This window comes from Bos javanicus, chromosome 4 (assembly GCF_032452875.1).
Source record: "Bos javanicus breed banteng chromosome 4, ARS-OSU_banteng_1.0, whole genome shotgun sequence".
In the NCBI taxonomy this organism is placed as follows: Eukaryota; Metazoa; Chordata; class Mammalia; order Artiodactyla; family Bovidae; genus Bos; species Bos javanicus.
In genome coordinates, this window is record NC_083871.1 from 13,098,809 (window position 1) to 13,122,341 (window position 23,533).

The following is a 23,533-nucleotide window of genomic DNA, read 5'->3' on the forward strand; positions in this document are numbered from 1 at the left end:
TAAATGCCAGTGGAGGATGGCGATCAGAAATTGGCAGAATAATTTGAGCCTTTGAGCTTGGAAAGTTTTGAGCACATGTTTGCAAGCCGTTAGGATCCATGAGCAATGGGGGCAGACGCTCAGGAAAGCACCGGCGGAGAGCTTAACCTTGGTCATGGGCTCCTAGGTGCTCTCCCTTTCATTGGATGTTTTCAATGCCCAGAGGTAGCTTTGTCCTTAAATTTGTGTTATAAATTTTAAGTAATAAAGTCTCCCAATTTTACAGTCTACCTTTTTTTTGAGTTTCAGCTCAGCTTACAAATCTTATTTTGTGTATACATCTAATAAAATCTTATGTAAAATAAAGGCAGTCACTTTCGTGAAGACCTTTGAACAATATTAGCTTAGCCTCAGGAGAGCAGACTCATTGCCCCAAAATTGTCCTGTTTTAGGTGCATTTATAAATTTAATCTATTTCGTTTTCCTTTCAAGTAATTCTCTGTGCCTGAAACCTGACACACTAACATTCCTAACAAGTTAGTACTTTTCATACTTAAAAAAACTTTTCAAAATCTAATAAATTAAAATAGCTATAGTGACTCTAAAGGTCCCAATACTCTTATCAGTGTAGTTATTTAACTTAACTAGTTAAATCTGAAATCAGTTAAATATATTAAAATAAACTCAATAGACAAGTTTCTCAGATTTCTAATGCAAATTTTTGTAGATACTAAGCAATATATTTATTACTCCAGAGCTAACATTTTTATTTTTATAATATAGATTTTTATTTACATTGTCATCTTGCTGTTTCATTTTATATCTTCCCAGTATGGGAAAAACTCATCTCCATCTAAAACGAGAAAAATATATTTTTCCCTCAACACTCCTAGGTTCTCCAACTGAAGCCCTGTAAATTAAACTGACAGAAGACAGTTAATAAGGGAAAGGCATACAAATGTATTGAATGTACTTTTTATGAGACACAGGAGCCTCCATAAGGAAATGAAGACCCAGAGAAGGAGTTAAGCCCGAAGAATATTTATAGTAGATTTGATGAAGTGTAGAAAGTTGTGGGGAAATGTGATAGGACAAAAAGGTATGAGCTAAGAGTAGTAAGCTGAGGAAACTTAGCAAGTCCTGTTCATTCATTTGCTCAGATCCCTCTTGGTACCTGTGGAGATGCCTACTCCTCTCCTCTGGATGTAGGAGGGCACCTCTTACCCCAGGGTCTTATGACCTGGTTCAGGGGAGATGTGGGAGGTCAGAGAGCTCTTCCTGCACCCGCCATTTCTCAAATTCCTTCAGTTTATATTTGGCAAAACTAATACAATTATGTAAAGTTTAAAAATAAAATAAAATTAGAAAAAAAATAAAATTAAAAAAATAAAAAAAGTTCTACAGGAAAAAAAAATAAAATAAAATAAAAAATATTCAGCTCAGAAATGTTTTAAGAGTTCACTTTCAAATAATTTAGTTAATGAGACAAGTTTAATATTACTGGTTTTATTTTTTGAAAGTTATGTCATCTATGATTTGTCATTATTAAGTAAAATACATAAGTATAAATGTTTACTTTACTTGAATATGTACTACCTAATCTTAAATAGATTCACTAATTAAATAAACTTATATTACTTCTACATAATGTTTAAGATTATGAAAACATAAATTTGTGTTTACCCAGATTAAATTATTATTCCAATAAATTTATGTCAATAATAAAAATAAATAAATAAAATATTCAAAATACTAGCTATGCCTCGGTGCCATATTTTGGGGTAGCATTTCCTAAACCCCATCATCAATCAAGGTTAAGCACTCTATAGTGACCATCTCAGATGGGCTGTTGACTATTGACCAGATATTTAGACTATAACTCAGAATCTAGAAGCAGGATGAGTTCAGGGTTATTGGCCTGGCTGCAGGTGGACACCCTCTTGTTACAGCTGTTACCTGTTCGGGTCTCTCGGTTGCCTTCAGAAGAGGCTGGCTTTACAACCTCAGTCCTTACAGAACTACTTCGTCTTATTTGAGTAAATGGAGGTCTGCAACCCTTGCTCTGGTTGCACCTAATTTTCTTCACTTAATCTCCTTTACTACCTGCTTGAGTTCTATATTCTGTTTATACTTTCTCTGTTCTGGCAGTTCCTGAACGCCTCATTATATTTTGATGACTCCAGTTATAGTCTGAGTATTTTCTACACCTTTTATTCAAAGTTAAACTGAAAAAATTCACCAAGGAATGTTTACCGGAGCAACTTAATTTTGGGGTGCTAGCACTAGGATAAACTGGTTTCAAGATGTGTACAAATTAGTTAATTGTTTTATAGAGTTGCTAATTGTAAACCATTTACAGGCCAGGAGACAGTTACTCCCCCCACCCCCCACCCCCAAAAATGACATTTCAGGATTATGGAGACTTGAAGCCATGCTTTCTCCCAGTTCCTACGAATAAAGCAATCAGGGGGACTTGCTTGGTGGCCCAGTGGTTAAGACTCAGTGCTTCCATGGCAGGGGGCACAGGTTCCATCTCTGGTCAGGGAACTAACATCCCATATGCTGTGCCACCAGAAAAAAAAAAAAAAAAAGGAAAAAGAAAGAGTTTCCACAGGGATGTAACAGTAATTTATGAATCTACTTTTTCCAAAAGTGATAGTGAACCATTAGTGTATAAACTATAAAAGAAAAATAAGCATAGAACACATACCTGTGTTGATCCTCCAAAAGTTATTTTCAGATCTATTAATTATTCATTTCTACCAGTCATGATTTTTCAAGGGGATTGTTAAGGATCTAGATAGAGTTTATGCCTCTTGGACCATAATCTGCCCTCAAACTCTAAAAAGTTAAGGAAGGAAGAATTTTATGTTATTCTTAACAGATTTCTCCACAAAGAGAAACAGTCTGTAAGAGTGATCAATCATAGAATAACCATTACCAAACCCTCTCTGCTCCTTTTGTAGACCCAAGAGTTGAGTTTATCCAAAAGGAGATTGGCATTTGTTTCAGAAAAGTTGGTAAGCTGATAGGTCTATAATTTTAAAGTAGTGGAGAATTTTATTTCTTAAATGCACATTCTATACTTAGTTCCAAGCAATTGGAAGCACACCACTGTTCTATTTTTGAAGCACATAGGAACCACACAGAGGTTCCATCAGCCCAGAGAGCTTTAGAGTCAAGGATACACAAAGAAATGAGGGGGACAGGATACAGCCTCAGCAGAGGCACAACCAGACCTCCTGGAGAACTGGAACACAGTTTTCAAAGTACCCCAGGAGCTGGTGGTTTGCAGCTGTGAGGACAGTTGCTGTCTCCTTAGAATTGGGCTTTTGTTGCTTTCTATGTGACTGTTCCTCTGTATCATCGATTATCTTGGTGTAGAAAGCTAGAGCAGAAAGCCTCTGGAAGTCATCCAGGGCTGAACTTCCATGACTTCATCATTCTCACATCATGGTCTTCAGACCCATCTTCAGTGCTGGATGTCCAAGCCCACATGGAATGATTTGTCTTGAGTATTTTCCTGACAGTGAGAATTTTATGAAAGGGTTTAGTGAGGTGTGATCTTAGAATTTTGTTTGAAACATTACCTGGCTAGGATTTGAGCTACCAAAAGTCGTTTTCATGGGTCTTAGAATGAAAACAGTCAGGCAATAATATTCCTACTTCCTATCTATTAAAAGTTGTAGTGGTGGTGGTTTTAAAAGCGTTGTTACAAAAGCAGTTCACTTGGGCATAGGACAGGATACTCATGCTGCCGTTAATAGTGGCCTGTTTATGAACTTGAAAACAGTATCCATATATGTAAGTACTACCATACCTTATTTGAATTACGGATGGAACTTTTTTAAAAAATTTCTATGTTACTTTGATTAACTGGTTCAGAAATTTATAACCAAAGAGAAAAATAAACATCAGGTCCAGGTTATCTCATATATCCCCAATTATAAGAGTATGAGACTACAGAGAAAATATTTTTGTGTTTTAAAGCATATAAAAGATATTTTATATAAAATATAAAGAATCTTTAAAGCATAAAAATATTTTTATGTTTTAAAGCACAGTTAGAGCTTTCTGAGCATTTTTACTGGAATGTGGGACTGAGCTAAAAGATAAGCCTGAAAAGTTAAATTATGACTAACTAGATAGATTTACCTGCAGAGAGATTTACCTCCCCAGAGGTATGTGATTACATTTTCCAGGAGTGGGAACGGAGAGAAGGGCTTTGAGACCCAACTCCATGGAGATGTTCTAGGGGCTGTAAAGCTGGAGACATGAGTCTTACCTTCCTCTGACATAGATCACTTTCCAAAGCATAAGAACCCAAGATCCTTCTCAAGATGAACTTGTTTACATTAAGGGGATAAGATCTCTCTCCCTCTCTTAGAGAAGAGAAGGGGGGCAGCTGTCCTTCTCCTATATAACCTTACAGATTCATATTTTTAAAATTCCTCACATATAATGTCAACCACATATAGAATGACAACTGGTTCTCATTGTGTTACCCTGGAAAGAGGAAATTAGGGCATGGGAAACCAGAGCAGTGACTTCCTACCTCCGTCTCCCCCAAATTCTAGCTTGGTAAGTCCAGGTACCCAAGAATTTGTGTTTCTATAGCTTCCCCAGGTGATGCTTACTTATCAGACTTACTTGGGGACCACTGCACTGGTCCATGATCCAGGAATAAAAAGTGCACTTCCCTGGTGGCGCAGACGGTAAAGCGTCCGCCTACAATGCGGGAGACCCGACTTCACTCCCTAGGTCAGGAAGATCTCCTGGAGAAGGAAATGGCAACCCACTCCTGTATTCTTGCCTGGGAAATTCCATGGACGGAGGAGCCTGGTAGGCTACAGTCCATGGGTCGCAAAGAGTCGGACACGACTGAGCGACTTCACTCACGCACAGAAGACCAGTCTGCCTCTGCTCGTATGCTTTCCTAAGTTCAGTTATTGTAACCCCGCCTCACCCCTCATTTTTTAATAGTAAGTGGATTTAAGAATATAATTTTTTTTTACGTTAAACTTTAGGATAAAGTTGAAGGTTGGCATATTTCTGGTTGGTTGTTCTCTATTATCCTTGCAGACCCCTTTGGTTTTTTAAAAAATACAGAATTAAAATCATATCTTCTGTACTCTTTAGTGTGATGAACACTTTTACTCATCCAACCTGTGATTTCAGTGCTGCTAAAACTTTACTGATCTCTGCATTCTCTTTAGTTATTGTTCTCATAACCCCTTTACATTTGTATATTGCTTTACAGTTTTTCGGGATGCTTTTATAATAGTTGTCCCATTTGATTCTCACAATATACTTTAGAAATGAACAGAAATTGTTAGGAGCTGTATCATCTATGTAAATTTGAAATGGGTAATTTTTCAAAATAATGTGAAATGAAATGTGAGGTTGAGATTCAGTATACCTCTGGGACGTAAGATGCCCATAAGCCATGCTGTTGAGGCACTTTTAATTGAAAGGGAATCTCTTTGTTGTCATGACATTCAGTTCAGTTCAGTTCAGTCTCTCAGTCACGTCCGACTCTTTGCGACCCCATGAATCGCAGCACTCCAGGCCTTCCTGTCCATCAGCAACTCCCAGTGTTCACCCAAACTCATGTCCATCGAGTCGGTGATGCCATCCAGCCATCTCATCCTCCGTTGTCCCCTTCTCTTCCTGCCCCCAATCCCTCTCAGCATCAGGGTCTTTTCCAATGAGTCAACTCTTCGCATGAGGTGGCCAAAGTATTGGAGTTTCAGCCTCAGCATCAGTCCTTCCAGTGAACACCCAGGACTGGTCTCCTTTAGAATGGACTGGTTGGATCTCCTTGCAGTCCAAGTGGCTCTCAAGAGTCTTCTCCAACACCACAGTTCAAAAGCATCAATTCTTCGGTGCTCAGCTTTCTTCACAGTCCAACTCTCGTATCCATACATGACCACAGGAAAAACCATAGCCTTGACATTAACAGCTAACAAATAATAAGTATTATATCAGTTATCACTTGAACTTACTGAGGGTGCATTCTTCCAAATTGCACAGAAACTCCTGCCCATTCCTGCCTTAGGTCTTGATGATTTTTTTAACCAAAAGATAAATATAAATATGCAGGTGCTTGTATTAAGAAAACAAAGTCTGTTTTCAGACTGTTTTTCAAATGCCTTTGAGTCCTTAAAATGTTAAACAATAAGCACAGACCTTTCTACATTTACAGTTTTCAAAGCACTTTCACACATATCTAACTTAATTCTTAAGCACATATAAGATACATAAAATATCTACCTTTTATGGATGAGGAAATAGAGGCAAAGAAGGCCCAAGGTCGTGTACACAGGAAGTGAAAGACCCTGGACATCCAAGTAGGGTTTAGGACCTCTAGTCTGGTGCTCCTCCTATAAGGCACTAAGATCACGATAAAAACCAGTAAGGTGTGTATTCTGCCTAAAGTATCATGAGCCCAGAAATTTCCAGTTATGGAATATATCATTTTCTAAAGTCTCAGGCTCTTGGGAACTTGTGTTCCGAGGAGGCCAGGGTGAAATGCTGCTTTTGAGCTCATGTCACCAGCAGTGAGGCACTGCTGTGTGAGCCGAATAAAGGGAACACTGTGATCATTCACTCAAAGCAGTTCCTAGAAGACCGTGCCCCTCTCTGGTGCTAATTTATCCACACACATTTATTCCCATTTCAAAAAAGTCATCATGGCAGTGGTGATACCAAAATACTTATCATTGTTATAACATCCATTTAGATGCAAAAAAAGATTAATGTTCTAGTCAAAAGTGCAAAAATTGTACTCTGTTGTGTAGAACAACTTCTTAAACTATTACTTCAAACTGTATTCAGAGTCCCTTAAAAATTCAGTTCAGTAAGTTTTCCATCTGCCCTTTTCCTCTGTCTAACACACCTCCTCTTTTCATAACCCAGGATCTTCAGATGCAGGCTGGAAACCTGGAAACCAACGCCATCCTCCACTGCTCAGGCCTCCACACGCTCAACTGGCCTGCCATTCTCGTGGTTTAATGAAAGCCGAAAAGGATCCTATTCCTTCAGGAATCTGCCTTCATCTGCAAGCCCCCCTCAGCCTTCTCCTGAAGCTCTAATTTCAGATAAAAAGGGGTCTAAGGTAGAAAACACGTGGATTTTAAAAAGCAAACAAGAAAACCCCAGTCCTTCCTCCTCCTCAGTCTTTGGAAAGCGTTCTCAACTTGCGTGTATGCTCTGGATTTGAGAAACCACTGTGATAACACTTCAATAAACATGCATGGTGTTTTTGTGTTGGGGAGACAGAAAGCCTTATTTAACCACCACCTTCTTTAATACTATTCTGTTCTAGATTGTACGTTAATCTTTGATTTGCCTGTCTTTTCACATATTGCTATTTAATCTCAGTTTGACAGTTAAGCCATGCTGGGAAAGATACATTTGAATCCTGGAACAGTATGATAAATCTGTTTACCAAGTATTCCACTTTAAATTTCATTACAAAACTATTTTTGCTGTGTTCTTCAAGATTTACTGGAAAACAAATAAATTTGAGACTGAATATGTGTTCAATATATCTAAATGAAACCCTTTCAAACAAATCAGTGCTGACATAGTGCCCTTACTTATTTCTTCTTTTAAATCAAACTTCCGTGTTGATAAACTGGGATCATTCTATCACCAGAGTTTTTTAACTTTAGCAGAATGGGGAATTATATGCTTATCTGTTTTTAAATATACGACGGTTATTTCCAGCATGACGCTGCAAACCTTACCTAACAACTTATTGAAACACATGTGGTGGCTAACTTTTGTGTGTTGCTTGGTCTCCTTTTATCTGTGTTCACTTTTCCTTCTCAAACAGTAACCTGTGATTAATGTTCCTTGAATTTAACTCTTTTCTTGAGGTCAACAGCTCATAACGTTTTGACAGAGTGTGAGGTCATATCTCCATTGACAGTATCAAATGGTAATGTGCTGTTAAATGCTCTCATGCTTAAATGTTTTACTAGCTTAGCTCCTTGTACTCTGACTTCATCTCCTTTTCTGAAGTTTTAGCAAACCTTCGGAGTTTGGTACTGAATTCTCTAGCCTCTGCCATGGTTTTTATTCTTGACGACCAACTAAACCCAAGGCAAGGGAACCTAATGGGAAGCTGTAACAGTCCAGTTTCTAAGGAAGTGGAATAAGAAATGAGATGGTGTTGGTCAGGTGCTTAGAATTCCAGGAAAGGCAATGCTTCTAGAATTATTAGCAAAAGAAGGTTTGCCAACAGCAGACCACATTGGTCTCGAAACATTTTCAGTCTTGGATCTGAGAAGTCTGAATGTTGTTTGAAAAATTCCAGCCTTATCTTGCATTGGAGAGACTCTCAAGAATTTGGTTTAAAATGTTTTCACAAATGCAACTATGTAGTCATTGTGAGTTTATTTGACTGTAGCATCCACTGAACATTTTCATAAAGTTTTGGGGAAGTGTTCATAAAGTTCTGACACACCCGACCTCCTCCAACCCCAGGTGATTGTTTGGAACCACGTTTCTGGCCGTGCTCCGGCCTCGCTGGTATTCCACTGGTGCTGTGCGAGAGCTGTATTTCAGCGTGTAACTAATAGTGTAATGGCAGATTGTCACCCCCCCAGAACTCATCATCTTGAAGGTTACATCCAGGAGAGGATCTGCCACTTCTCACGGTGTTTATCACGGCCAGCGGCAAGCAGTCCTTCCTAGGGGGTGCTCAAGTTACCTTTCTAATTTGGATTGCCATCTGTTCCTAATAACTCAGGCTCGCCACACCATCTTGTATTTTTACTTACACTGTTACTCGTCACAATTAGGGCCAAAGGAGATAGGCTTATTAACATGACTCCTCTGAGCAGTTGTAGAGGATAATGAATGCTGTACCCTTGAAGAGAGATTGAAGACTCATTTCTCTAAAATGCCTGGCCTTTCATGTGATAGAGAAAGAGCCCAGAATTCTGTGTGCAGCACAAAAGGCTAGAGTTCTCAACCACTGCCAGGTGAAGGCCACCCAACCAAATCTGCATCTCTTCTAAGAGGACTAAAAAGAACCTCTCTAAAGCTTGTAAGCAGGCTTCTCTCTGGCTCACTCACCATGCTCATTTAACACTGAGCTTTTTTACTTTTTCAGAATTTTACCTTCAATGACGATTTCAGTCCTAGCAGCACCAGTTCAGCAGACCTGAGCGGCCTGGGAGCAGAGCCCAAAACGCCCGGACTCTCTCAGTCCTTGGTGCTCTCATCCGACGAGGTATGTGCATGGCACGGGCGGCTGAGCTGCCTTCTCAGATCGTGCACGTGACCCGTAAACTGTCGCAGACAAAAACGTTTTCAGGCGGATTTTGCAGATCAGTCATCAGGACTATGGTTTCACATTTGATGTAAAAGCCTTGTGATTTCGCCCACTGTCTGCCTCAACATAGAAGCCACGTTCTGTCTCTGAGCCCCTTTAAGCTGTCCAGGGAACTCCTCGGCCTTTCTTGGATGTAAATGGGATGGCCCTCCACAGAGGGGTGCGGCTGGGTTGCTGAGCGCTGCACAGCCCACCCTTCCCCTCGCTCAGCTTCTCCACCACCCCCGCTGGTCCCTCCAAGTCAGGCGTGGCCCCTGGTTGAGGATCACCACAGGGGACGGGGGAGAGGTGTGATTCTGATCAGGAGGGACCAGTAGGGAAGACCTTTACTTAGAAGCCAGGGTCAGGTGGGTACTGTGATGACTTCTCGGGAGATGACTGTGTACAGGAGAGGCAGAAAGTTAGACTGGTAATTCATGTGACTCAGTGCCCCGAGAGATAAGGAGAAGAAAGAAATACCAGTACTAGAAGCGGGCTGGGGTCGGGGAGAGAAGCGCGATAAGTAAAGATGGATTCACCCAAAATATCTGTTCCTAGTTACTTCTTTCTAACATGGTTTTTGCTTTGTAAAACTTTTATTCCTCTTAAATTTTTCTGTCCGTATTCTTCAGACCTGGCATGATTTTAATTGTATGGAAAATGTGTACTGCATATGCGTGCTTCCTATAACACTTCTCTTTTTGATTCCTTTGTTGCTCTCTCACTCAGAGCCTGGATATGATAGATGATGAGGTGAGCTCTCAGTGGGCGGTGTGTGGTGGCTTATGGGGTAGCGTCTGAAGCTTCTTTTCTTTCTTTGTAATGATTTAAAATCAAACTAGACAGGAAGTGTTCCCCTGCAGTGGGTTTCCTCATGTTAAATAGTTTCACTCTCTGCCCTTGTCTCAATCTTAGTGGAAAAGACATTCAAAAGGATCTCCACCTCCAGAGCCCCTTGGTGTGTCTCCCACCACCATTAGCCTGACACAGACCATTGCGTTTCACCCCCTTGCCCTCATCTCAGCTTCCCCATTTCCTCCTGTGTTCCCTGCATGGTCACTAAGGTGCTCCCATCTCTCTCCCAGATTTATCACCATCGTCATCTCCTCTCAGCCTAGTGGGTCTTAAAACCAAGCTGCCTTTGCAGTCTTCATAGTGTTCTCCTGTGTCGGACAGAGCCAGAGATTTAGAATAAACTACTAAGGGCTGAGCTCTGCCACTTGCTAGCTGCATAATCTCGGACAGGTCTGTAGACTTTCTGAGCTTCACTTGCCTCAATTATTAAAAGTAATTTGATAATTTGTGAATTACCTATCCCACCTTCCTTACAGGTTTGCTTGCTGCTCAAATGAAATAATGGCCGTGAAATTTCCCCTACTAAGAATGCTTGAGGGCTTACTGCTCCCCTTCTAAGTAAAATATATACCTCAGTATTTTAAAATGTATCTTTACGTATCTCTAATGTCTTAGCAGAGGACCAATGCAGAGCAGTTCATTACATACAGAGATAAATGATGTACTTGTTTTCTGCATCTGATAAGCTTTCCAAAGTGGTTTAATGTAAAAACTTGTGATATTAAATGTATTTTTCAGTTATTAACTTCCTACCTACATTAAAATGCTGCTTTGTTTGGGGGAATTTTTAAATTTCCAAATACCTAAGGAAACTGTAAAGGTGATCACTGTGTGTGTGTCACACACAGCTAGACCCATTCGTTTACTCTAGGGCTTAAAAGCAGGTGTGGCTCTAGTAGGCAAGAACTGGCTTTTCGATAGCATCACATTCCTACTGAGCTACAGCTTCTCGGTCCTTTAACAACCCTGCATAACATTCCTACCTCAGATCCTTGATGACGGACAGTCTCCCAAACACAGTCAGTATCCGAATCGGGCCGTTCATGAATGGAGCGTGCAGCAGGTTTCTCACTGGCTAATGAGCCTAAATCTGGAGCAGTATGTCTCTGAATTCAGTGCCCAAAACATCACTGGAGAGCAACTCCTGCAGTTGGATGGAAATAAACTTAAGGTAAAGAACTGTATGTTACCAAGTATAATCTGTATTACTCATAGCACCTGAAATGTTTCCATTAGATAAGAGCCTTCTGCATATCTGAGAGGTACTTCTCATCCACGGTCAGCAGAGAGGACATTGAATCATTTCCCAGTGGTAAAGGAGGTTTTGGAAAATTGTTGGGTTCTGAATTAAACAATAGGCTGCTAAGCAGGAGCGCTAGAGGTTCATCCATTGCTTCTGCCAAACAGCACATGGTCCATGTATTGCCTCTGCTTACTTCCTCTGTAGTGTGAGTTTTAATAATGGCCAATGTGGACTCTCCCATGACATTAAAGTTAAAATCCAGATCCGTGAATCTCCCCTTTTGAAGTCCTTTCTCCTCCACCCTCACTGTTCCCTGGGTACCACTCCAAATCAGGACTGTGTTCTCCCCAGACCTTTGTCCTCCCGCTGCAGCAGGCCATGTCCTCCCTTCCCCGGCCATCACGCTCTCATTTTCACCTGTCCCGCCTATCTCCTTTAGAGTCTGAGGTGGCACCTACCCTGTGGAAAAAGGGCAAAAGGAGCTCACAGCCAGCCCACCACCCCCACGCAGGCGCCCTGCTGGGCTGATGGCAGCCGAGTATCACTTGACGGTCTTGAAAAGGTTAGAGCTCAATCAATAGCCTGTGAATATGAAGGCCCATCGACAGGCCTGTCCCTGTTGGGGAGATGGATGCATCCTGCTGTTGATTCTGAAGGTCGTGAAACACTGAAAATATGTAACCAGCTCCCCTTATTCTGAATTCCAGGCTTATCGAGCAAGCTCCTCATTATGATCAGGCTTCCTTTACGGGTCTACCTGCAGGGAGGGAACGGCTAGTCATGCTGACACCAGCGCTGTTGTCCTGGGAGGCATGTTTGGTTTCCATTGTCAGTGAATGCATTGCTAGAAGGGAAGCCGTTCCAGTCCCTCCTGCCCTTCTTCGAGCCCTCGGAGATGGGTGGCAGGGGCCTGCTCCGAGCTTGCGAAAATAGTGATGAGTTTAGCAGTACAGCCCAAAGGTTGGAGAAGACAAATTGTGCCCTTCCGCTGTTCATTTGCCCATTAACTACCAGTTCAGAAAGCATTTACTTGCTGAGGTTTACACTGTACTGTGCTCAGGACTCCAAAAAGCAAAAGAACAAGTAAAGCTCAGCCCCGCAGTACGTAGACCTTTAGCAAATGTACTCCGCCCTTCCTCATTTTCTACCTCTTGGATTATGTTTCTGTCAGTTCCTGAGTTTGGACTATCTCGTGATATCAGCCTCCTCATAAACGGGGTCATCAGTTTTCAGATGGTTTGTGTGTGCATTTCCTTCTTAGGCCCTCGGAATGACATCATCCCAGGACCGAGCCGTGGTCAAAAAAAAACTGAAGGAAATGAAGGTGTCTCTAGAGAAGGCTCGGAAGGCCCAGGAGAAAATGGAAAAACAAAGAGAGAAGCTGAGGAGGAAGGAACAAGAGCAAATGCAGAGGAAGTCTAAGAAGACGGAGAAGATGGCCGCGGCCACAGAGGGTGCTAGTGAGCAGTGACGCACCCGGGACGCTTCCACCTCTTCCTGCCCTGCTCTCCTCTGGAGGACAAATAAGACACTGATGACAAGCGCTATGTGCTCTAGGCAGACTGGGGAACCGTGTGTTCAATAACTGCAATTTTCTGCATCCATAGAGTACACTCTTAATCTTAACCTACTGAAATAATCCCAAGCCCCCTTTGGTTTAGTAACAAACCAAGGATCTCCTTTGCGAGAGACACAAAGTAGCAGTGTTTCTTTGTGTTGGGTGGGTGGTGTCACTTGAAGAACCAGCGTGACCCTGTCCAGCAAAAGCATGGCACACCCTGGCGTTGTCAGCGGAGCGCCATGCATTTTCGGCACGGGGTCCTGAAACTGAGCGTGGCCGGGAGCACCGCTCTGCCCTGGGATCGGGGCTGCAGAATCCGCTCGGAGAGAAAGGTTCCCCATCATTGCTGGCGTCTGGACTGTGAGACAGCCCCACCGTGGAAATGTGGGTGCTCTGCCGTGTAATTACCGACTATGGCTAAAAGCCGGCAAATTGTCCTGTTTGCTAGGCATCAGGAAGAGAGAAAAGAGTTACGCTTACTTGCTAACCCCAGAAGGAAGCAAAAGCCTTAAGAATGTGGATGTGGATATTACTTTGGGGTTCTGAGGGTAACATTTATCCTCCAGATTTAGACAAACAAAGAAAAATTCGAGCATTAATGCAGCCATGGGATCCTGGGATCTGTGTTTCCTTTGCTACTGCTGCACGTTCAGTATTTCAGCAGCACCGACACACACCGCACAGTTCCTTTTCTTCCCAACAAATTGAACAGGAAATTGATTTTTAAGGAAACCAACATTTTCAGGTTTCCTCTCCTGGGGAACATTCGGGCTGGTCTTCAGCCTGACTATGACACAATCAGGAACTCATCACATATTTTCTACTCAAGATTTCCCAAGTGGGCTCAGTTAGAGTTTTAACAAATGTACTTTTAAGAAGAATAGAAATACCAGTTAGAGAAAAGTTAGATTTGACTATCATTCAACCAGAGAAGCAATTTTATTGAGCACACAGAATGTTCCCGTAAAGGAGAGCTGTCAGTTATATTTTAGAGATGTTTTGAATGGTTTTTCTGAGCCGGTCTCTTTCATTCCTTGAAGAGTTCCACTTTACAGGTAAAGTGTGTTTAAGATGGTACACACGATGCAGTCCTTATTTTAAAGCCAGTATTAAGGATTTAAGTGTTTCATCAAACTAATTCAAGTGCAGGAGAGTGGGGCAGATGGAGGAGAAAATCAACTCACCTCGAGAAATTTCAAATGATGGATTTTGTTGTTGTTGTTGCTCTTTTGCTTTTTATGCTCACGTATCTGGTTCTCTTAGCTGCATTGGCTGCAAAAATGAGGTCATCCACTTTCCAGAGGACGAGTTTCCAAACAAGAGTTGAGGCCAGATGAATTCCTGGACAAGTATTTTACTTCCTTTTCTTCGGTTTCAGGGGGTCTTCGTCCTTATCTTCTACTGGAAAATGTTCTGTACACAGAGCTTAGGGGAAAGCTTTCAAAGGTTACAAGGAACAAATAATGTTAAAGGGGCTTCTTACCATATAGGCCATCTCCTATTTTGAACATTGTGCTTTTTTTTTTTTTTTTGCTTGTCTGAATATTTGAAATCTAAAATTGTCTAAACTAGAAGTTTGTGATCTTGTTCTTCCCTGAGGTGTGTTTCCTTTTCCGTAACAGAGTATTGTCTGTTAAGCTTCAGTCCCTTTGTCACCAGGTAGAGATCATCCATTCGATCCTCAGAAACATAAAGTAACATTGTGTTTGACAATTATTGAAGTCACTACCTATTTTTCTTCTGTCTTCATTTGGGGTATGATAATGAAACTGCCATACTGGAATCTCTATTAATATTTTGAGGTGTGTGGTGCTTTGTTGTTTATTAATGTCATGAGAAACCAGGAACCACTATCAATTAACTACAAAATTCAGCAAATCTTTTCAATACTAAAAGACTAAATTAGTCAAAATCTGGTAATGCTAGTGCTTGCTGTTGTAAATGTTTGTGATTTTTGCTTATCTTTGGGGAAAAAAGTGATCTGGATCATACTGGAAGCTTCACTGTGTTCATTTTAGGAGTGGAAATAGAAGGATGATTATCTCATTGTTTACACTTTGGTAATATTTGAAAATGGATGTATATACTGGAAATGTCTGTAAGTCTCAGTCTCTGCACATAATTTATGATTATATTGCATTTTTAAGTGTCTTAGAAGTATTGTTCTTTAACTTTATTTGTACACTTCCAATATTTAGATCAATGACCAGTTGACAATGTTATAAATTGAATTCTTATTCTTCAAATCATTTATTTTGTATTATAACTGTTTTGACTTTTTTTAAGTTAAATTATAGTAATTTTAGGTCTTAATGAGTTATTTTAATTAAAACTGCTAAAATTGATTTGATTGTCCAACAAAGGATAAAAAGTAAACAGACTGATAAAGGATTTGAAAACAAAGTGAAGGACCTCAGATCTTGTGAACAGTTTGTTTTACTTTATTTTCTTTATTGACTCTGGAGCATGATGCCTCATTGAGGTTCCAGTGTCTTATACAATCCTTACTTTAACGCTAGTGGTTTTCAGTATCCTTACAATTTAACACAGAATTGTTGCTTCATGAACATTAAAGACTTTGTATTGAATAGCTTTTTTATTTGTCAGAAAATGGACAAAAAGGGAATATCTGCTTACTATGAACTGTATTCCCTAAACGACAGCTCGGTATGACACCTGCAGTAGCCAAAAGTGTTTTGGGGGTACAGGCAATGCTTTAGGGGACAGGGAATTGTGGAGAGGCCAGATGGTGGACGGAGCGTTGTGTGAGCTGAGTGTCCGGGGCAGGGTATTCCACTAAAAACTTAGATTACTTTATTTAAGATTATCTCCCTTAAAGTAACTCACAGGTTATGTAATAGTTTTCTCCTGTTTTTTTCCCCTGAATCAGTTTACTGCAGAGCAGTGTTGGGTGGAAACTTACTTTTGCCCATTCGAACACACTGATGATGTCCACCATTAGTTTCATGACCACAAAGCTACTCTATGCTGTGGTCCTTTAGTTGGGGCTCGCGTGGGTTTCCCACCCTGCGCAGCAGGTACGCACTTGTAACCCACCGCGGTTCCTGACTGCAGTGTGACGGGCACTGATCCCGAACTCCGCCTGTAGGGGGCGCGAAACGGGAACCCTAGCGGTGCTTCTTTGTCGTCGGAAAGAAAGGGCTAAGAGGCTGAGACAGGAACCAAATGAGCCCTTGCCTTTTTTCCTGTAGTCACTGCTGTCCTACAATCTTAAGCTATCCCAGTCCAATCTACTACTAGGCCCAAGCCAGGTTTTTGATCTAGCACCTTAACTAGCCTTTATGGTTTTTCGCTGAAGACAGAATTTCTTTGTGAAATAGGACTAACACATGCTTTAGAATTATATTTTAAAAAGGTAAATGAAAATTAACATTTATGTGGCTATTCTAACTCATTTTTAAGTGTTAAAGGTTATACAGGCCAAGTTGCAAGAGAGGAGCATCCATGTTTGACCACAGTATTCAAGAAGTTCCAAACTGAAAGGAATATCTATGCTTAGGATGTGATGTAGTCCCTTGATTACATCCAGATATTTCCAAATTATCAACTTCCATTTGAGTAACTAAATTTACTGTCCCAATAGAGCTGTGGTTCAGAGGCGTTTCAGTTTGGTGGACCGCAGTCATGAGGGTTCATCTCATTTGCTTAATGCCAAGTCCTTAGTGCTTTCTAAATGAAAAAGAAAAGCTCAGTTTTTAAAATACCTTTTCCAGTTTACCTTTAATCAAGGATCTACCTGTATACTGTTCTGAAACTAAGCATTTAAGGATGAAGTCCAGAAATGTCCCTATTTCCTACTAGAATTGTTTTCATTATGAAGATGGGGGTGGGAAATAAATTTTTAGTAAGACTCCTTGTCATAAGAAATATGAATGCGCTTCAGAAATTTCCCTCCTGAAGAACAGTCTGTGTATGCAGGCAGATCTTATTTATATTTGTTTTAGGCATTTGAAGTCTCAGGAAAGTTGGTCTTGATCCAAAACACTGGGGAAAAAAAAATAACACAGACAGTACACCAGTAGTATTTAAAGTAATGGCATCGAATAGACCCAATGGAAAAGTCAGAAAGCAAAGAAAAAGCCTGCAGAAGTAATTTCTCCTGGAACACGGAAACATCAGGGTCTACCTCACGCTAAAGAGAGGATCCTTACGTGCTTGTGTGGGCACGTCGGTGTGGACGTGTTGAGGGAGTCGTGTTTACTCAAAGGCTCACACGTGTGAGTGTGTGAACCAAGCACGGCTTGTGACCTGCTTTCAGACCTACAGAGTGGGGGATGAAAGGAACAGCGTGATTTCTGATCCTTGGCCCACCCTAGTCCCAACCCCCAAGCTGCTAGGGACTCAAGAATGAATGAGGTAAAGAACAAGAAGGCAAGAGGCAACGTCTCGAGAATGTGCATGCCTTTGTGTTGATGTACAGAACTACATGTGTGTGACTATATCTCCCACCAGACACACACACACACACAAACTACAGTCTCACAGCATAAACAGAATTGCATATGGAACTTGGTGATGTCAGGTAGGACCCCGAGCAGTAGCATAGCCTTATTGCCACGTGTGTGTGTGTGTGTGTGTGTGTGTGTGTGTGTGTGTACATTGAATGGCTCATGAGATTTTAAGAGATTTTTTTTAATGTATTTCTACTAAATGCACTTACCTTCTACATGTTTATATATTTTGGTAAAATTGGTTTATTAGATACTCGGTATTTTAGTAAGATGAAATTTCCTCACACGTTTGGCTGATGCTTTGATGTCAAAATTGCACATTGCTGAGCTGAAGCTCAGACGTTTATGCAGCTTTGGGCATTTTCAACTGCAGACTGCAGTTCCCTTGGCTAAAAATTGCACTGCGTGTTCCTGTGCATTCACTCACACTCTAAAATGTGTTTGGTCACTGTGACACTGCAGTCACTAACCGCCGTCTCTCTGACGGCAGCGTTGCTATCACAGGACCATTGATTTACTTCTTTTTTGGAGTGATGACATGGTTAGGTCATCACCAAACATAACACAAGTGGATGTGAGCATGAGTGTGTTGTTGGAAGGTGTACAGTTCTGTTTCCTTCAGCTATCTGATTCACACACCCAGACTTCTTGTTAAGAATTTAATCTTTCATCCATGAAAGAACAATTGGCCAAAATAATTAAATCACCTTAACAAGTGGAAATTAAGAGGCACTCCAGCTAGATAGCATCTCCCAACAACATCAGATTTAGTTAGTGCTTAGTGAAAACCCTTAAATATATATATGTTTATGTTTTCCTTGATATTATTTATGATCATCACTACTGCTTTTGTATTTTTTAATGGTGTCACAGTTAAACCACTAGTTCACCTGTGTATCACTTACAAAACTGGCCGGCTGAAAACGAGAGAGAGAAAATGAATTCTGTTCTGTTGTTGAGAAGTCGATTTATTTTCATCTTTCTTTCTGTATCACTAAAAGGAAAAGAGTTGTTTGAAAATCATTTTAAGTTCGATAAGTACGGATAGCATGTTATCTGAAAATTTTGATTTGTACATTCTGATGTCTGATCATTTGCATGGGAGAGACAATAGTGCCCTGTCTGGATTGTTCTCTTGTGCTTGGTTACTATGTACTTCTCTAGATTGTTCGTTTCAAATGCCATTTCTTACTCTTTGGTTTTCAGAGGCATTCAAAGCAAATATCACAGTGGTCCTTTGTTTTCTGACCAATCTAAAAATACCTGTGATTAAATTTAATTTGTTAGTGTAAATAAATTTCTTGCCAATGAGTATTATTGTTGTTAGACAACGAATGCAATAAAAAGAGAAATACTAAGATCTGTTGAAGTAATTTTTTTTTTCTCTTCTATTTTCACCTTCAACTAAAACAAGCCTTGACTGGGTAAACCTGTATTAACTGTCAAAATACATCTATCAATCAAGAGCAAAGTGCACATTTTCCATGGAAATGACACTAAAAATAAATTTTGGCCCTGGTAAAGTGTAAATTGGCAGCTAGGACTGCATTTGAAAGCACAATTATGCAACTGGGAATAAAGTTAAAAGATCAAAGCTTCCACTAGAAGTTCCCTCAACCATCTTTCTATCCACGTCGTCACCATCATGGCTTCTGATACCTGTCAGCCAGGAGCAGGTCTGAGGCCAGTCCACAGGCTGGCAGTTGGCCTCATGGCATGGGGCAAGCTTCAAGTCAGGCCATCCCAGAGGAAGGGGTTCCTTTCAACAGTTTGATTCCTAAAGCCCTAAATGTTCAGAAGACTGAATATAACAAAAGAGGGATATTAATTTCTCTCACACACTCACAGGCCATAATTTTTCTGTGCCTAAACCTTTGGCAGTGCACAAATTTAGATCTGAGCATCATGGAATAAATGCACCAAGCTGTTCTCTTCCTTGGAGTTGTCATGAAATTTCTAACCAAGGGGAAGCATGTTTCCCTTTTGGAATGATTTGGAGCATAAGCTATGTCAAATTGGATAACTTTCTTTGGGGAGCAGAATTTGCTCCTTCTGCCAAGAACAAGAGAGAACAGAGTATAGTCATTTTATTGATATCAAGTGATTCTTCTCAAAGGAAATACCCACCGAAGCACCACAGCCATTGAGAGTCTCAAAACAGTGTTTTTGAGGATCCAGTTCAAGGGCCGTGAACGGCACCACTGGATCACTGAGCACTCATCCAGCACAGGATATTATGTCCACTGAAATCGTGATTAAGATAACTCTAATCCTAAAGTGAGTAAGGTGTTCTTTTGATCCAAACAAGATGTTCCTATTTGTTACCTTAAGTCAGGGGTCTTGAATTATCAGCAGTTGGCAGTGCTCAATTTCTCTGCAGAGCATTTTCCCCAAAATGCCAGACCATCATCATGGAACGTGCCTCAGTAAAACTTTGTTTTTAATGGGCCTGCCTTGTCATCCCAAAGAAATAAACCAGCCTGAAAACCATACCTTCCAAACACAAATAAATGAAGATGGGTAACCTTTTCAAACCAGCTTTTATAAGAAAATGATAGAGTCATCTTCTCTTCCTCGTCACATCTCTCAGAAGATAACCAAAGGTTGTTGATATTTTCTTTTTTATTTGTTTACATTTCCATTGCTTTCTTCTTAGCCTCCACAGCAAGTGAGAATAAGAAAAGAAAATAGGAAGATAAGAAATAGGAAAGGAAAACCTACCTCTACAGCACTTCAACAACAATATTGTCTTTGAGGGCACTTGGTTTTACCTGAATCAGTTATGGACTTCCTTCTATACCCAGTCATTGAAGTGAACAAACTTCTTCCTTTTATCAAGTCAGAGAAACTGAAATGTACAATTTGTGTTGAAATAACAGACACTCATCATCGTCAGGTGTGATGACACTCCCAAGAATTTGAGGATTTTCCTACTTGCCGTTGCTGGGGGGACTGGATAAGCAAGAGTGGAGGAGGGCTGGGGTAATTGAGGTTTATATTTACTACGGGCATGCTCAGTAGCTCAGGCATGTCTAGCCCTTGGCAACCCCATATAGACTGTAGCCCACCAGGTTTCTTTTCCAGACAAGAATACTGGAGTGGGTTGCCTTTCTCCAGGGGATCTTCCCGACCCAGGGATTGAACCCACATCTCCTGCATTGGCAGGTGGATTCTTTACCACTGAGCCATTTCTGGGAATGTCCTATTTAGAAGGGAAGATGGGAATGAGTCTGTGTGTGCCAGGAAGTGTGATGGTTAGGTGAGCCTGGGGCTGAGGACACCTTGGTTGCACGTCTGGTTGTCCGGCACATGAACTGAAGGCTCTGAGTGCTGGGGCGCTGATGACATGTGACTTCATCCTGCTCCCTGAACAAGACAGGACACGGCAGCAACAAGCTCACACGCTCCAGGGAACACATGTTTTCGGGAGAGGACTTTCTGGGTCACATATACTTAAAATACTTAAGACCTGACAGTTGATGTGATGATTTTAGCAATTTTATTTAAAGGATTTTTATTGGTAAGTGAAGTTTTCAGATATTCCAAGACTGATTTGATATTATATGCCCAAAAAAGCCATATGCGAAGTATCTGTTCCCAGCTAAACAGATCTCCATCTCCTGTGATGTCCAAGTTTTGGGTCAGCGTTCACTGTTGAGATGAGATCACTGTGGCCCCCACAGATGTGGCAAGCAGTTGTAGTGAAGAGCTCCCACTTGTCAGGGTAGGGGTACGGATCAGCCAGTCAGAACTCACAGTAAAGAGCTTTCTGGAACACAGTTCCAACCAGCATTTTCCCCTTGTACACAGAAGCAACCGTACTTCCATGCAACACTTTACCATCTTCTGCATAAACCACTGTAACTTTGGGTTCTTCTGCTAAAATATTCTGGATTTGGAGCACCTATCCAAAAATAACATTACATTAGTATTTTTTAAAGTCACTCGAGACATAACTTTAAATACGGGGTCATTTCTCCATAAGAAGAGACTTTTAGGTGAACTGTATTTTGTTCCAAAATGACTCTCTATAGATATCTACTTCCTCATTGGCAAAGATGACAGATTCTGATCAGATCATCTTTAACAAAGATAGACACTCTAAAGACCTATAGAAGCAAGAACCGTAAGACGGTAACGTAGCCTGTGTGTGGGGCCATAAGGAGGACTGTGGTACACCACAGGATGGAGCTGGGCTTACTCAGTAACTGTCAAATATTGCCATGCTGGAATTCAGGCCAGTTTTCATGTATTTTCAGGTAAGTCTGGACTTTGGATGTTTACACGTAATTCTTGGTTTTTAAATATGGGAATAAAAACAAAACAAAACTAAAGACTGTTGCCCAAAAAGAACATACCTCTCTTCCACACTCATTATTCCTCTGAACTTAAGGTCCCAACTCCTAATATGTAAGATTTTATGAGTTCAGTTTCCTTCATTTAGTTGAGCAGAAACATGATTATATCATCAGCAGCAGTATAGTAGTATTCAAGTTGACTACTCAAGATAGCCAATATTTGACAATTTGGGCCAATGAAACGGTAATCTCATATGATTCACATAGTATCACAAGCTCGCTGTAAGGCAGGAACACAGGGCTATACTTGGGATCTTCCGCTTACTGTGTGTTTCTGTTTGTAGAATGAGATGGGTGGGGCTCTCTGCTGTGCTGGCTATGTCGCTGCAGTCCTGTCAGACTCTGTGTGACCTTATGGACTGCAGCCCACGAGGTTCCTCTGTCCATGGGATTCTCCAGGCAGGAATACTGGAGTGGGTTGACATGCCCTGCTCAGGTGGGACTATATTAACTCTAAATTCCCTTTCATCTTTAAGTTGGTGTTCTTCTGAAGGCTTTAAGAGAAAATACAATGACTTGAGGAACAGATGCTGACATACAGAAACACTGAGTATGACAGATTAGGAAGGCTTGTGCTTGATTACTAAAAGGTCCATGCACTTATTTAAAAGGACCACTCCAAAACAGCTGGCACCAAAAACAGATATTTTAGGAAATTGCTAAAGCATTCACATGTAGAAGTTACTTACTGGGGAAATACTTGATGGTGCACCTTGGCTTTAGGAAACCACTTTCTATTAAAACTAAGTCACTCTTGCGTGGGGCAGTGCATTAGATAATGGATGGTTATTACTTTTTGCTATTCTTTACCAGATTCATCATTAGAAAGGAAGCATTTTTTTTCTAGAACAGGAAACTGAGTCCGTGCTATAGCAAATGGTTCAAGTTCACCAAATGAGCTAACAAGCAAGAGCAAATTAGAATCTAACATTCTGCCCAGTTCTGAACAGTGAACACGCCACAGCATACATTTCTTCAATTCTACTGAGCATACCATGCAGCAGTCCTAATAGCTAAGAACTAGCAAAAGGCACAAAGGGTTGCCATTCACCATAATCACAGTTGTCTTGTAAACCCAGAGAAAAGGTTATGAAGGGCCAACATGTAATTGGAAATACATATTTGGCTTTTGTTTCTTATCCAAGAGACACAGGCTTTAAAAAAAATTTTTTTAGGGGTGAAGGGTGGAATGAGACTGACTCTTAAAGCTTTAAAAAGAATGCATGCTCAGTTGCTCAGTTATGTCCAACTCTGCAACCCCGTGGACTGTAGCCCTCCAGGCTCCTCTGTCCATGGGATTATCCGGGCAAGAATACTGGAGCAGGTTGCCATGCCCACCCCCAAGGGAGCCCCTTAAAAAGAATACATAACAGTAAACTAAAAGTACACCGAGTACTTGATGTAAATAATCAGCATAATTAGTAGAAACTGAAAGCTGAGTAGAAAACCCGAGTTAAGTCGTAGTAGACATTCAGTGTTCTTGCCTAGAGAATCCCAGGGATGGGGGAGCCTGGTGGGCTGCCTTCTATGGGGTTGCACAGAGTTGGACACGACTGAAGGGACTTAGCACCAGCAGCAGCAGCAACAGACATTCAGATGCTCATGGCAAAATGAGTTTCAAATTCCTGCTTGCACTGTCAAAATAATCCACTGAGAAAAAGACCAATGACGTGAATAGAGTCTTTGAATACTAAAACTAAGATAGAGGTCTTTCAAGCTCAGATCTTTCCAGCAAGGATT

The 23,533-nt window shown here is 40.9% G+C and overlaps 2 protein-coding genes across 13 annotated transcripts in view; one reads left to right on the plus strand and one right to left on the minus strand.

Moving 5' to 3' along the window:
- The window catches only part of PPP1R9A (protein phosphatase 1 regulatory subunit 9A), a 349,529-nt gene extending 330,734 nt beyond the window's left edge, over positions 1-18,795 (plus strand). For 7 of the 12 annotated variants that reach the window (XM_061413476.1, XM_061413484.1, XM_061413474.1 and 4 more), the window contains 5 exons: positions 6,898-7,096; positions 9,104-9,223; positions 10,034-10,057; positions 11,148-11,330; positions 12,664-18,795. In XM_061413476.1, coding sequence (XP_061269460.1) covers positions 6,898-7,096; positions 9,104-9,223; positions 10,034-10,057; positions 11,148-11,330; positions 12,664-12,873 — 736 coding nt within the window. In that variant the 3' untranslated portion in view covers positions 12,874-18,795. The remainder of the gene's footprint in view (positions 1-6,897; positions 7,097-9,103; positions 9,224-10,033; positions 10,058-11,147; positions 11,331-12,663) is intronic. The other 5 variants (XM_061413477.1, XM_061413480.1, XM_061413481.1 and 2 more) reach the window with 3 other exon arrangements.
- A 2,122-nt stretch (positions 18,796-20,917) lies between these two features.
- PON1 (paraoxonase 1) overlaps positions 20,918-23,533 on the minus strand; it is a 34,057-nt gene continuing 31,441 nt past the window's right edge. The window contains exon 9 of the mRNA XM_061413492.1: positions 20,918-21,339. Coding sequence (XP_061269476.1) covers positions 21,181-21,339 — 159 coding nt within the window. The 3' untranslated portion in view covers positions 20,918-21,180. The remainder of the gene's footprint in view (positions 21,340-23,533) is intronic.